General features: G+C 39.6%; 1 protein-coding gene across 1 annotated transcript in view; it reads left to right on the top strand.

Annotated features, from left to right (window-relative positions):
* The window catches only part of LOC137650043 (3-oxo-5-alpha-steroid 4-dehydrogenase 1-like), an 83,348-nt gene that overhangs the window by 23,613 nt on the left and 44,180 nt on the right, over positions 1 to 15,555 (top strand). The window contains exon 2 of the mRNA XM_068383067.1: positions 9,990 to 10,159. Within this exon, the coding sequence (XP_068239168.1) occupies positions 9,990 to 10,159 (170 nt within the window). The remainder of the gene's footprint in view (positions 1 to 9,989; positions 10,160 to 15,555) is intronic.

Below are 15,555 nucleotides of genomic sequence, written 5' to 3'. Positions count from 1 at the left end.
ACGTAAGTTTCAGCAGCGGCAGTGTCAGCAGAAGCAGCCTCGCCATGCAGGGAAACGCTTTTCAGGGCGAAGCGTTTCTGAAACTTCGCGAACCATCCTTTGCTGGCGGAAAAACGTTGTTTCTGAGGCTGGGAATCAGTGGATGTCCCTGGTTGAGGATCATCTGCATCATCATCTTCTTCAGCATGGTTGCCGTCGTCGTCTTGAGGTTCTTTTGCAGCAAAATTCTCATACAAGCTCAAAGCCTTTGTTCGGATGGTGTTCGTATCCAAGGCTATGTTCTTCTTCCGGCAGTCGGCAATCCACACAGCTAAATCACCTTCCATGCGTACGATCGTTTTATTACGCGTTGTAACGACTCGCTTCGCTGATCTGCTAAAGGTGATCGCAGCCGTCTTTCTAATGTTCGCCTCGTCCTTCTTGATATAGCGAACGGTGGATTCGTTGATTCCAAAATGGCGGGCTGCGGCCGCGTAACTTCTACCGTCTTTTAACATATCGAGAAGCGTAACCTTCTCAGCAATCGTCATCATCCTTCGGTGGCGTTTAGGCTCACTACTAGCCTTAGTAAAAGCAGAACGCTTGGGAGGCATTGTACAGTAGGATTTAACAAAAAGTTCAACTTAAAACAGTCGCACACAGCACAGATAAAACTTCACAAACTTAAGAACGTCTACTCAGCGATACGCCGTAAGAGAAAGTGGACGACCCGTGCCCCGCGAGAACCCAAATGCTGCGGGTTGGAGATGAGGGCAAAACACCAATCACAGGCTAGATAACAAAACTTGAGTTCTGATTCATCATCTATCAGCGCTTGAACCAATCACAACCCATCTTACAGTATATGATGCGTAGGTTACCAACTCAAAGTACAAGATACCCCGCGTATACCGTACGTACAGTATTAATAAATAATAATAATAAATAATGATAATAATACTGTACAGTAATAATGATAATAATAATGATAATAATAATAACAATAATAATTTTATTAACAACAACAACAATAATAATAATAATAACAATAATAATAATAGCTTTACGTATGTTATTTTATTCTTTTTAGGATGTGTCTCTCTCTCTCTCTCTCTCTCTCTCTCTCTCTCTCTCTCTCTCTCTCTCTCTCTCTCTCTCGTACGCTTATTCGAAATGTGATTTTTGCAAGAAAGAATACTGTATTATTGGATGCAGTACTACGTACGTATACATACAAAAGAATCATGGAAAAGATGCACATCCATTACATTGGTAGTACAGTAGTAGCCATCAGCAGCCTTACACCATTTTAATATGGTATGACTGCATCTGATTTGCGTTTCATGTTCGATTTAATTTTACTACGTACTGTATACAGTACTGTATTATCGTATGATCACATTCTCTTTTCGTGTTTTATTTCTTTCTGTGCTGAATTATATATCATATGAAATGCAATGAACAATCAGTAAGAGCAGATATTACTAATTACAGTATTAATGGAATTACAGGTAACGAAATATCGTATTTGGGGGTCTTCAGATTTCGCGGTATTATCGAAATTTCCGGAAAATCCGCGATATATATATATATATATGGCTTATGGAAAAAACCCGCGAAGTGGTGAATCCGCGATGGTCGAACCGCGAAGTAGCGAGGGTTCACTGTAGATCTCAAAGAGTTGTTGTTGATGGGCACCATAGTGATTATAGAAATTTGATATCCGGTGTTGCACAGGGTAGTGTTCTTGGCCCATTACTTTTCATATTATATACACATGACATGTGGTTTGGCCTAGAAAACAAGCTTGTTGCATATGCAGATGATGCTACTCTCTTTGCATCAATTTCATCCCCTGAATGTAGATCTGGGGTTGGTGAATCCCTTAATGGAGATTTAGCTAGAGTTAGTGCAGGGTGCAAATTATGGGGTATGAAGTTGAATCCTAACAAAACTCAAAGTATGATTGTAAGTAGGTCAAGGACGGTGGCTCCTCAACATCCGAATTTCAGTATTGATAATGTTTCTTTAAATTTGTATGACTCTTTCAAAATTTTAGGTGTGATTCTTGACAGCAAATTTACTTTTGAGAAACATATAAGGTTTGTGTCTTCTTCAATTGCACAAAAAATAGGCTTATTGAGAAAGTCTTTCAAGATTTTCGGTGATCAATCTATTCTGAAGAAGTGTTTTAATTCTTTCATTCTACCTTGTTTTGAGTATTGTTCTCCTGTCTGGTGTTCAGCTGCTGATTCTCATCTTAATTTGTTGGACAGAAACTTACTGTCTATTGAATTTCTTATTCCTGATCTAGATATTAATCTCTGGCACCGTCGTTCAATTAGTTCATTATGCATGTTGCATAAGATTTTTCATAACTCTGACCATCCTTTACATTCAGATCTCCCTGGACAATTCTATCCTGTTCGTAATACTAGGCAGGCAGTTAATTCTAATAGCCAGGGCTTCTCCATCATGAGGCTCAATACTACGCAGTACTCTAGAAGTTTTATTCCAGCTGTTACCAAGTTGTGGAATAATCTTCCTAATCGGGTAGTTGAATCAGTAGAATTTCAAAAGTTCAAAGTTGGAGCAAATGCTTTTTTGTTGACCAGGTGGACATGAGTCTTTTTATAGTTTATTTATGACATATTTGTTTTTGATGTTGTTAATAGTTTATATGTGACATGTCTGTTTTGACGTTGTTACTTTTTTTAGAATAATTTATTGTTAATTTGTTCTCTTCATTTATTTATTTCCTTTCCTCAATGGGCTATTTTTCCCTGTTGGAGCCCATGGGCTTATAGCATCTTGCTTTTCCAACTAGGGTTGTAGCTTGGACATTAATAATAATAATAATAATAATAATAATAATCAGAAAAGGAAGTTACAGAAAGTGGAGAATGAATTTGTGAAATATAGTTTTGACGTCGTGGCCCTAACTGTATATACACTGTATATATACTCAGGAAGAAGAAATAGAGTTCGAAGAGAAGGGGTAGGAATGATGATGACACCAAGAGCAGAAACTGCATTAGAGGTGTAAATAGTAGATTGTTACTTGCAAAGTTCAAATCAAAGCAGTGCAATATGAGTATTATACACCAACAAATTATTCCCCCTGAAGAAAGGAAAGATGAATACTATGAAGAACTGCAGAGTGCAATAGATGAGATCCCAGAGAGAGAGATTAAAATTGTGATTAGTGCATTCAATGCTAAAGTTGGAAGGAATAATCAAGGTTTAGAGAATGTGTTTGGTGTTGAGGGCCTTGGCATAGTTGCAAATGAAAATGGGGCTCACTTTATAAGTTTTTGTTCAATAAACAATTTTGTTATTGGAGGTACTCTTATCCAGCACAAGGACATCCATAAATATAGATGGACTTCACAATGTGGCAATTACAAAAATCAAATAGATCACATAGCCGTTAATAAAGAGAGAAGGAGGACTCTGAGAAATGTAAGAAGCTATAGAGGTGTGGATATTGGTAATGATCACCAGCTCCTCATTAAAACTGAAAGCATCCAACTGAAATGTACCTAGGTTTCATACAACTAAGCTTTTAGAAGATGAGCACAGAGAAACCTTTGCAATTGAATAAAGGAATTGATTTGCAGTCTTAGAGACTTTAAGAGATGAGTATCAAACAATTAATGGTACTCGTGCTTGCTCAGGCCGAAGACAGCATAGGAGAAGGGACATTGAAGCAGGCACCCACAGAGTTCAAAGCTTCTTGGGGATGGTTTGAAAAATTTAGGAGATGGTGTTGCGGTATGGGAAGTCTGCCAGCTCGGTCACGAAAGTTGCCGAAGCTCTTGTTAAGAAATTTGATGAAAAGACTCTCCTGGAAGGCTACAGTCAGCAGCATGTCTTCAACTGCGATAAAACTGGGCTTTTTTGGAAGAAAAGGCCTCGTCGGACGTTCATTACGACGAAGAAAAGAAGCTACTTGGTCATAAGCCTGTGAAGGATAGGGTTACCCTTGCACTCTGTGCAAAGCCTAGTGGGGATTGCAAGAGGAAGCCCCTGCTGGTGTATCATTCCTAGACTCTTCGAGCCTTCAAGGCCCACAAAGTGATTAAGGAGAAGATTCTGGTTTTGTGGAGGGCTAATGCAAAAGCCTGGGTAACAAGATACTTTTTCGGACCGACTGTGAGAAAATATTTGGAGAAGTGCCTCCCCCTGAAATGCCTCCTGGTGTTGGACAGTGCCCCTGCTCACCCTCCTGGCCTCGAGGTGATATCAAAGCTGATTTTTCCTTCATGAAGGTTCTCTATCTTTCTGCTTAGTAAAACATCTCCTTCAGCCCATGTACCAGCAAGTGATTTCAAACTTTAAGAAGCTCTACACGAAATATCTTTTCAAGAGATGTTTCAAAATCACTGACAGCGCAAACCTCACTGCGGAAATTTTGGAATGAGCATTTCGATGTTGTGATATGCCTTAGACTCATCAAAGAAGCTTGGCGGGAGGTTTAGAGGCGCACCTTGAACTCTTCGTGGAAGATGCTATGGCCTGGTGCCATCTCTGCACGATATTTCGAGGGCTTCCACGCAGGCCAAGTTGAAGCCGATGCTGAAAAAGTTGATGATCCTGAACTTGGCGAGGTTGCCAAGATCGTTAGACTTGGGGTGTTCATGGATCTGGAAGTTGATGAGGACGACATTAGTGAGTTTCTCGAGGAGCACCAAGAGGAACTTATGATGTACGACTTGAAGGAGTAGGAGGCTTTGCAAATGAACGCAATTCAGGAACAGTTCTTTAGTGGTGACATGGAGGAGGATGACCCTATGACAACAGCAGAAATCAAGGAGGCTCTAGCTGATTTTCATAAAGTGCAATCTTTTGTAGAAAAGAGACACAGAAAAAGTTCACACAGGTCGTCTTCTTGAGCAGCTTAACGACATTTGCATGAGTCAGTTTAGGAACATTTTTAGAAGCAGTCAGAAACAAGTTTCCTTGGAAATTTATTTTTCAAATAGGCCTTCGGTACTAGTAGGCCAAGAGGAAGCTGGAAGTGACCCAAAAAGAAAGAAAAGTGGTAGTGATGAAGAAAAAAGTTAAATTTAGACATTACAAAACGTAAAGTGAAAAAATACAAAATTAAAAAAAGGCAAAATAAAAAAATAATAATTTCAAGGTTATCGTAGTGTTGATATTTTCTGCCATTTGCTAATGTGTTTCCTAAAATTAAGTGTTAATCTTTTCTGCCAATTATTAATGTTCTTTAAAGTTAAGTGTGTATGTTTTTTTCCACTTGTTAATGTTTTCTGCTGAATGTCATCCTCCTCTACCATCTAGCTGCTTCGCTCTCGGACATCGCCTCACTCCAAAAGCAAGGGTCCCCATTTTTATTACTGTATTTTCCATTTATTATTGCATTGTTGTACTGTGTGCTCTAATTATATGTTTACTTTACAGGTTATTATTGAATTATGCAAATGGCTATAAATTACTGTATTTCATTAAGTTTAGTGGAGTTTAGCCCTATTACAAACATTTGATACTGTGTTTTTGTAGGGCTTAGAACGAATTCGGCTATTTAAATGTAAAAGGGGACTCACAATGCAGGAATCACGGTATGAAAGCCACTATGTAACCAATTAATTTTTTATTGAGAGGCATTACTTTAGTTTTTAACACGTTAAATACGCTAGCAAGATCCAATTCATTGTAACTTCCCACATAGATTGTGGAGATAAACATGCAAGCTTGGTCCATATACAGTTTACACTTACACACGTTAGACGATAAGCCCACTTGTACAAAATATAGAACATTTATAGAAAATTATTATACAGCGTTTTGATCTTCAGAGCATGGTCCATTGGGAGTTAACTCTGTATTCATTTTGTATTCTAAAGAGTACATACAGTATAAGTTGAAGGCATAAAAACTTTTATTTGTGTTCCATTTACCGGAATCCAGACATGGATGATTTTATCTTTGATTGTCTTCTTACCATTATGGCTAGGATACAAGATGATAGAAAGCCTTCTTTTGTCTTTGTTGGTGATTTTAATGCTCACCGAAGGGAGTGGTTAAGTTCTATCTCTCCTACCGATCGCCATGGCTTAAGAGCTTTAGACTTTGCCTCGGAATCAGGCTGTGAGCAAATCATAAATGAAGTTACTCACAGGTCTGGTAATTGCTAGGACCTCGTATACACTGACTCCCCTGGCGTTATAACTAGTAAGGTTGGTTCTCCAGTCGGGACATCTGATCGTGCCTTGATTTCATTAGTAGTGAAGACTGAGCAGCCTGTCCCTGATATATCATACTCTTGTGAAATTTATATGAAATGGCAAGCAGACTGGAATGGGATTTTGCATGATCTTTTGTGTTTGAATTGGTCACAATTATATAGTAGTGTAGATCTTGTTGTCCCTTTGAATGAGAATTGATAGTCGTATCCCTTCTCGTGTGCTAAGATACCGAGTGAAGGACAAACCGTGGTTCAATGATGATTGTATACGTGCTTATTTGGAGAAGCAGGAAGCTTATCATCTTTGGAAGGGTAACAGATCAGATTTGACCTGGAACAACTATACTCAGAGAGTTTATGCCTGAACTGAAAAGGAGTACAATTTAACCATAAAAGAAACCCTTTTTGGTACAACTCAGGAACATAAATGGTGGTCTACCCTTAAAACTGCACTCTTTTGTGTAAATGCAACAGTTCCTCCTTTACTTAAACCAGATGGCTCAGTCCCTTACTGTCCAAAGGAAAAGACAACCATGTTGGCTGATGTTTTTGACAGTAAACAGAGTAATGAAAAACTTGAACTTCCTCATTCATGTTTTCCTGAGGCTAAACTAACTAGTTTAGCTTTTCGATCTCGTGAGATTAAAGCTCTGTTGATGGACCTTGATGCTTATGGAGGTGTAGACCCAAATGGCAATTTTCCTTTGTTTTTTATAAAGACAGCAGATTTCTTAGCTCCAAAGTTATCTGTTATTTTGCGCAAGTTAGCAAGAAGAGGAGCTTTTAGCACTTGTTGGAGAATTGATAATGTTACTCCTCTATGTAAATGTGTTTGTGGTAGCTCAAGTCCCACTGATTACCGCCCAATTTCCATAACTCCCATATTATCAAAAGTTTTTGAACGTCTTCTGGCAAAACGTCTTAATAGGTTTGCTGAAGGTAATCATCTATTCCCTGGTTTGCAATTTGGTTTTCGTAAAGGCCTTGGAGCATATGATGCTCTTCTTACAATCTCCAATGCTGTACAGAAATCCCTTGATTGTGGTCAGGAAGTTCATATGATTGGCCTTGATTTTAGTGCTGGCTTTGATCGTGTTAATCATGAGGCCCTTGTTTTCAAACTTAAACAGTTGGCAGTGGGTGGGTCGTTTCTTAGCATTATTATCGATTTTTTAAGAGATAGATCTCAAAGAGTTGTTGTTGATGGGCACCATAGTGAGTATAGGAATGTGATATCCGGTGTTCCACTGGGTAGTGTTCTTTGCCCATTACTTTTCATACTATGTAGTAGGCCTAGAAAACAAGCTTGTTGCATATGCAGATGATGTTACTCTCTTTGCATCAATTCCATCCCCTGAATGTAGATATAGGGTTGGTGAATCCCTTAATAGAGATTTAGCTAAAATTAGTGCATGGTGCAAATTATGGGGTATGAAGTTGAATCCTAATAAAACTCAAAGTATGATTGTAAGTAGGTCAAGGACGGTGGCTCCTCAACATCCAGATCTCAGTATTGATAATGTTTCTTTAAATTTGTATGACTTTTAAAATTTTAGGTGTGATTCTCGACAGAAAATTTACTTTTGGGAAACACATTAGGTCTGTGTCTTCTTCAATTACACAAAAAAATAGGCTTATTGAGAAAGTCTTACAAGATTTTCGGTGATCAATCTATTCTGAAGAAGTGTTTTAATTCTTTCATTCTACCTTGTTTCGAGTATTGTTCTCCTGTCTGGTGTTCAGCTGCTGATTCTCATCTTAATTTGTTGGACAGAAACTTACGGTCTATTAAATTTCTTATTCCTGATCTAGATATTAATCTTTGGCACCGTCGTTCAATTAGTTCATTATGCATGTTGCATAAGATTTTTTTTTTTATAATTCTGACCATCCTTTACATTCAGATCTCCCTGGACAATTCTATCCTGTTCGTAATACTAGGCAGGCAGTTAATTCTAATAGCCAGGCCTTCTCCATCATGAGGCTCAATGCTACACAGTATTCTAGAAGTTTTACTCCAGCTGTTACCAAGTTGTGGTATGATCTTTCTAATCGGGTAGTTGAATCAGTAGAACTTCAAAAGTTCAAAGGTGGAGCAAATGTTTTTATGTTGTCCAGGCTGACATGAGTCTTTTTATAGTTTATATATGACATGTCTGTTTTTTGAGGCTGTTAATAGTTTATATAGGACATTTCTGTTTTGACGTTGTTACTGTTTTTAGAATGATGTATTGTTAATTTATTCTCATCAGTTATTTATATCCTTATTTACTTTACTCACTGGGCTATTTTTCCCTATTGGAGCCCTTGGGCTTATAGCATCTTGCTTTTCCAACTAGGGTTGTAGCTTGGCTAGTAATAACAATAATAATAATACCAGCTCATGATACAGTTATTCTGTCAAATACCCTGTTACTCAAACTTCAGTTATTGTATTCTATATATATATATATATATATATATATATATATATATATATATATATATATATATATATATATATATATATATATATATATATTAACTGGATTCTATTTTTAAGATATGGAAAATTTAGTGCAGTTACTTATGTTCCAGTGTTCAAGTTTATTCTCTTGTAGCTACTCAGTTATGGCTATTCATAATAAAATTTCATAATGCTCACTATTAATTTGCAATATGTACTATTATGAAAAACTATTCCCAATAGATCTAGGGAGAATTAAGAAACTGATGTTTAGGTTTGTGATATGGTTATTTCTTTAAACTATAAGAATTTGAGGTGTAGGTCTAATCTTTCAATGATGTCAACATTTGATATGTAAACTGATGTTGAATTGTTTCTTCTATATTGCAACGGACTGTTTAAGCCTTACATTTCATTTCAAATATCATCTGTAACAGATTTTCATTTAAGTAAGATGTGAGGTCTATTAATTAGAACTGTTCATGATTAAAAAGTAATAGATGATGCATTGTCATGATGTCCTGGGATCTTTACTGTATGATGAATACAGTACAGCACTGTACATCTTTTATCAGAGAGATCATCACTCAAAAAATGTCTCTTGTTTTTTAATCACTTGGACCCACTAGAAGCATGCCATCAGTCCCCTTTATTTAATTAATCAATTACAAAGATCTTGGAGCTTCACCTCAAATATGGCTGTTAGGAAGTATAGTTAGCTACATGAAATTGTTTGTTTTTCAAATACAAGAAGTGAATTAACTGAAAATCACAAATTATTTTCACATTTGGAAATCTGCAGAAATAAAGTTCCTTGAATGATGTTTTAATGTGTAAATAGTGTTATTTTAATATTTCTTATTACTTTACATGTATTACTAATTCAGTATCTAGAAAGTAATGCAGAAGAGCAAATTAATAACAGAAAGGTTAGCTTGTATGGGAAATTGAGTATATGAATCAGACTACTGTAGTACAGTGGTAACGTGTTTGCCTAGCATTCGCATGCCTGCAGATCGATCCCAGCCTAGGACCGTGCATTTAATCTGTTTACTGGGGAGGCCACAGCTGTGGTTGGGCACCACAGTGATGGATTGGGCTTGCCCGGTTGATGTTCTGGTGAGCATCTAGTCTGATGAAACTGAAACCAGTCACCTTTGACCTTTCAACTTTTAAGAAGTAGCTTACTTTAAGGTCAATTAATTTGTCAAATTCATTGGTTGTATGAGGGTTTGAAGATACAAGTGTTGAATGAGGTGAGCATACTGCATGTACAGTTCTGTAAGCCTTTTAAATGCATGTACTTCTATTACAGAGTAATGTACTGTATAGTTTTTTTGTTACTTTTCCATTCAGATCGTGCATCTTCGGCATTCTAATGAGAGGCAGTAAACCTACTCCATTTGTGCCTTTCTTGTTTGCATTTTTAACAAGTGTTTACAATGGAATTCTACATGGGCAATATTTCACAAACTATTACCAATATAATGATGGAACATGGCTTATGCTACCAAACTTTTGGATTGGTGAGTATCGTCTTTTTCAGAAAAGTACATTCAACAAAATTTAATAACATTAAATGTGTTGGTAATCTGGAATGCACATAGTTTATTTTGTATTCTCAAGTCAGCGAGTCCTCTCTTTTCCTAAGAGCTTTTTTTTTAAGTAATGAGAGGAAAACAACCAAAGTAGTGTATTCTAGAAATACTTGAAGCAAAAAATAATAGTTTGTTTATAGAGAGCAACTTACATATAAACAATAATTATGTCAAGGAAAACTTTACTGCATAAAGGGTGATAAACAATATGAATCTTTTACTATGAATGGAAAGATGGAAATTTTTCTCCACTCAAACTGGAGGGCTCGCTGACTTGGGGAAGAGAGAAAGATTTCAGCATTGGCAAAGTCTAATGATATTTATGAACTATGAACTGTAAGATATTCTTTGAGGAAGCTGTAATAACAATTTTACTTCATTGCAATTTTAATGTTTTTATTCTGTAATACTTGCATAAGGTACAAAATATACTCATACAGAAAGTGATGGTAATATATCATAAATCAATCTTTAGAATAAATCCATTGATAACTATGCCTAAAGAATTTGGGATGAATGTAGGCTTCTATCTGGGATTAACAATGGATCTGTTGTTATTTATCTGACCAAATGTGGAAGTTAATAAGGAATGCAGAAGGGAAGGTATGTTAGTTGATATATGCAAGTAAAGAACCTGGTGTTACAAGGTAACCGAGAGAAGAGGTTGCTAAAATGAATGTAAAATCACTCATAAAGTGTTATTGTTGTTACTATCTAAGCTACAACCCTAGTTGGAAAAGCAGGAGGTTAGCAGCCCAAAGGCTACAACTTGGAAAAATAGCCTACTGAGAAAAAGAAATAGTTTAACTACAAAAGAAATAATGAATATTTAAAATGTATTTTAAAAAAACTAGCAACATTAAAATAAATCTTTTATATATAAACTAGAAAAACTTAAAAGGAAAAAAAAAAGAAAAAACGAGAAGGCAAAATAAGTAAGAATACTGTAGTCTGCCCTCAAGTAAGAGAATTTTACTCCAAGACAGTGGAGGACCATGGTGCAGAGGCTATGGTACTACCCAAAACTAGAGAGCAATGGTTTGATTTTGGAGTGACCTAATAGAAGAGCTGCTTACCGAAGTTAGAGTCTCATCTACATTTACCTAGAGGAAAGTAGCCACTGAACAATTACATTGCAGTAGTTAACCCCATTGAGCGAAGAAGAATTGTTTGGCAATCTCAATGTTGTCAGGTGTATAAGGACAGAGGGGAATGTGGAAAGAATAGGCCAGAGAATTTTGTGTATGAGTAGGCAATGGGAAAATGAGTTGTAACAAGAGAGAGGGATCTTGTGTAGTACTGTCTGGCCGTTCAAAGGACCCTATAACTCTAGTATCTCAACAAGTAGCTGGTGCCCTGACCAACCTACTGCATGCCTACAGAATGGAAGCAAAGTGATGAAGTTATATGGATATTTTGTGAAAAGTGAAAGAGAAAGTGTAACATGTATCCAATGTAGCAAATGTCACTGGAATTGCTTAGGATTGCAAGTGTAATTGGAGTGAAGGATTTTGCAATAGATAGTTATAGTGTAAGGAGGGAGGGTGGGAAATATTAAAGGTAAGCACTAGAGGAGGCAGAACATACTAATACAAACCCTTTCGCTCTTAATTAGGAAATATACTTTTGGTGAAGCTGGAAGCCTAGCCATAAGACTACCCCACCACTAGTTAGGAGGGTTGGTAGGGGGTACTACCAGCTACACCACTCACACACACACGTGACACTCCTGTGTTCCTCGTTACTTTTGCTTTTAGCTCGGTAGAGAGCGGGCGTTTACTCTTTCTCCCGCTTTACCTTACTGACTGGCCATTTGAATAATCAATTTGCTTTCTTTAATTTTTCTTTTCAGGTGTGAGTGTGTTTAGTGGCTGGAATGCAGACTTGTCCTGGACCAACGCAGATGCGGCACCTTCATGCCTTTGGTCGACACAGACCTTCACTCCATTTACCTGGCCTGCAGACAACGACCTTGCACTCAGGAAGATAATTGCCCTGCATGCCGGGAGTGGTCATCCTCCCAGGGGGAGAGGTTTGGTAGAAGGCGAAAATAGAAGTCGAAGAGTGAAGAAAAACCCTACTTCCTTCTTTCGATTCTTGACCTCTGCCCGAAGCTTTTACTTGATTGGCCTTATCAGGGAACGATCGAGCAGAAGCGGTGACCCCTTAACACCTGGAGGACCCCTAGGAAAGGACTTTGCCACTTCCACTAGCGAAGTGGCATAACCCTCCACCTCAGGGGGGTTCTTTTCCAGTTGACAATGTTCTGCAGCTATGGCCTTCCTTGGGGGTCGCTGGTCATTTTCCCTTTGTCTACACACACACCAAATAGTCTGGCCTATTCTTTATATATTCTCCTGTGTCCTCGTACACCTGAGAATACTGAAATTACCAAACAATTCTTCTTCACCCAAGGGGTTACTGCACTGTAATTGTTCAGTGGCCTCTTTCCTCTTGGTAAGGGTAGAAGGGACTCTTTAGCTATGGTAAGCAGCTCTTCTAGGAGAAGGACACTCCAAAATCAAACCTTTGTTCTCTGCCTTAGGTAGTGCCTTGGCCTCTGTACCATGGTCTTCCATTATCTTGGGTTGAGTTCTCTTTCTTGAGGGTACACTCGGACACACTATTCTATCTTATTTCACTTCCTCTTGTTTTGTTAAAGTTTTTATAGTTTATATAAGAAATATTTATTTTAATGTTACTGTTTTTAAACTATTTTATTTTTCCTTATTTCCTTTCCTCACTGGACTATTTTCCCTGTTGGAGCCCCTGAGCTTATAGCATTCTGCTTTTCCAACTAGGGTTGTAGCTTAGCAATTAATAATAATAATAATAATAATTATGATAATAATAATAATAATAATAATAATAATAATAATAATAATAATAATAATAATGAGGAGGAGGGTCTTCTCTTGCAGTTGGGGGCTCAGAGGAAGCACACACTGGGTCTTCAGAGATGGATCTTGGTCCGCCTCCTAGGGACTCCGAAGGTCTTGCACCCATGGAGTCTCTAATGCCCATTTCTGTGATAGTACCTACAGCGTCTCTGTCGTCAAGGGACCAGCCCAGGGCCTCCCTTCCTTAGTGCGCTGACGACAGTGCACTTCCTCGTTCTGAGTTCGCTGAGTCGGTGGGAGTGCAAAGTCTAAAGCTTGTTGCTGCACCTCTCGGTGGACACCTTTCCAGTTTTGAGGTTTCAGGCTTCCCTGATTGGTCTCTGCTCCGTGGAGCGACGAGAAGGATGTTGGACTCATCCATGCCTTTCTCTAGCCCCTTGAAGCCTAGTTTTTTGGAGCGAGATGACGAAGTAGCCTGCAAACTTGGTGCAGTAGCCTTACCTTGCCGGAGAGTTCGGCGCTTTCAGCGAGCATCAACCTTCACTTGTCCATCCAGCTCGTCTCGCCAAGCAGTCGTCGTGCCCCAGGAGCGTACAACGTGACCAGTCTATGCACCAACAGAAGGTTCATGTCGATGGTGACCAGCAATTGCCTTCGCTAGGTCATGAGACCGACAACAGAGATCATCGACTTGCAGAGACTTTTACGAGACAGTGGTCTTCCCTCTCATGAGCGGGAGCCAGCATGTGACCAGAGTCTTTCGCGCGAGTACTCATTAACTTGCCATCACTCTTCAGCACACCGTCACCTTCTAGTAGGCTGCCGTTCTTCTGCGCACCATCGATTTCCTGTAAGCCACCACTCGCCAGTGCGTCAATACCCTCTAGCAGACCACTGTTCCCTTGCTCGCGACCAGCAGGCAGCTCATGACCACTCTTCAGGGTGCCACCACACAGCAGCACTTGGCGATACGGTGGGTCAAGACCACGTTTCAACATGCAGCTGCCCACCTCATCACAACCACGCACCCTTATGCGACCGCGTAGCTACTTGTGACCTGGCAACGGCTCCAGACTTTCCTACTGCACTCACGCACATCGAAGTACGCAGCGATACTTGACCTTTGACTCTCCAGGACAAACAAGAACGTTCACCCAGAGATTCAGTTCCAACAGCCTTCTTGCATTCTCCCCCCACCTGTTCCTCCAAGCTGGAACTAGACAGCAAGCCTGTATGCCTGTGCGCATGCCTACTAGTAAAGTACGTGAGATCCAGCAAGGGGCACCAACAATCCATCTGTTCAGCAAGGACATGCCCTGGTTCCAGGCCTTGGTCAGGGCAGTCCAACAAGCAGTTATAGGATCCGCAGATTCCAGTGGTTCCAATAACGGCAGTCTCTACCAGCACGCCCCAGAACCTGTTAGAAGCTTCAAGAACCTCTAGTTTCACTTCTTAGCCTTCTGACCCAAGACACATAGCTTTGGTACTAACACCTCTTCAGGATCAACAATCTTCTATGGGGTAATCTCCCATATGCTCAAAGGTACGTAATCCTCCAACATATCCGTCTACGTTGCAGCAGGGTTACTCCAAACTGGAGTTAACAATGGTGGTATCGACAGAGAAGAGGAGACGTAAGAGACAGTTGATACCTCCCCCAGGGGACACTCTTCATCCTTGGAACAGCATGGGTTCGAGATCTCTTCCCTTACTAAATCTTATAGATTATCTCCCATCGAAGTAGTCCCACAGACTTAGACTGCTCCTTTTACAGACCTTTCTTCACACGCCTCTCCTCCCAAGAATGCCACCAGTCTTCCCAGAGGGAAGGAGAGTTCAAAGCCTTTGATCTCCAAGTTTCTGCCACAACTGTGGAAGAGAAAGGACACGAAGGCGGTCTCCAAAAGTAGAGATCAAAAGTGACGCCAATTCTAGGTAAGGTTCGGGGTCCCATACACTCCACAGTGACCAGGGAGTTTGCCTGGACATCTAGGGATTTGGCAAGATGCCCAGACGAATATGACAACCAACCCCAGGATTCTATGGGTGTGAGCTGGTGGATGGAGGAACGACACGAGGACAACGATCCAGTTGACTCACTTCTAAGACCAGCGAGCTCGACGATTTCGGCATCTGAGCAGATGGAGAGCGATCACGCATTTTGGCCAGTCCTGGCTTGCATGACAGCCATCAACAGCCTAGATGACCCTGCTGCATCTTTACCCGAAGGGAAGGACATGGTCCTGGACCATCTGTATGGCACCCAGAAACCTCCTAAAACCAGTGCAGCTATGCTCTGGTCGAGTGTTAAAATGCACCAGGAAGAGGGCCTTTTCTCAGGTAGCCGGACCTTGCAGCTCTACCTCTCGACCCGTTGGTGACGTCCCTGACGAAAGTATTTCTTTTCAGACTCTCAAGCCTGCAGGTCAACTTTTCTTCTATCGATGCCCTAAATATAGGCAGGGTTGCAAAGCACACCGTGAA

Source organism: Palaemon carinicauda, chromosome 11 (assembly GCF_036898095.1).
Source record: "Palaemon carinicauda isolate YSFRI2023 chromosome 11, ASM3689809v2, whole genome shotgun sequence".
Lineage (NCBI taxonomy): Eukaryota > Metazoa > Arthropoda > Malacostraca > Decapoda > Palaemonidae > Palaemon > Palaemon carinicauda.
This window is presented reverse-complemented; position numbering and strand designations above follow the sequence as displayed.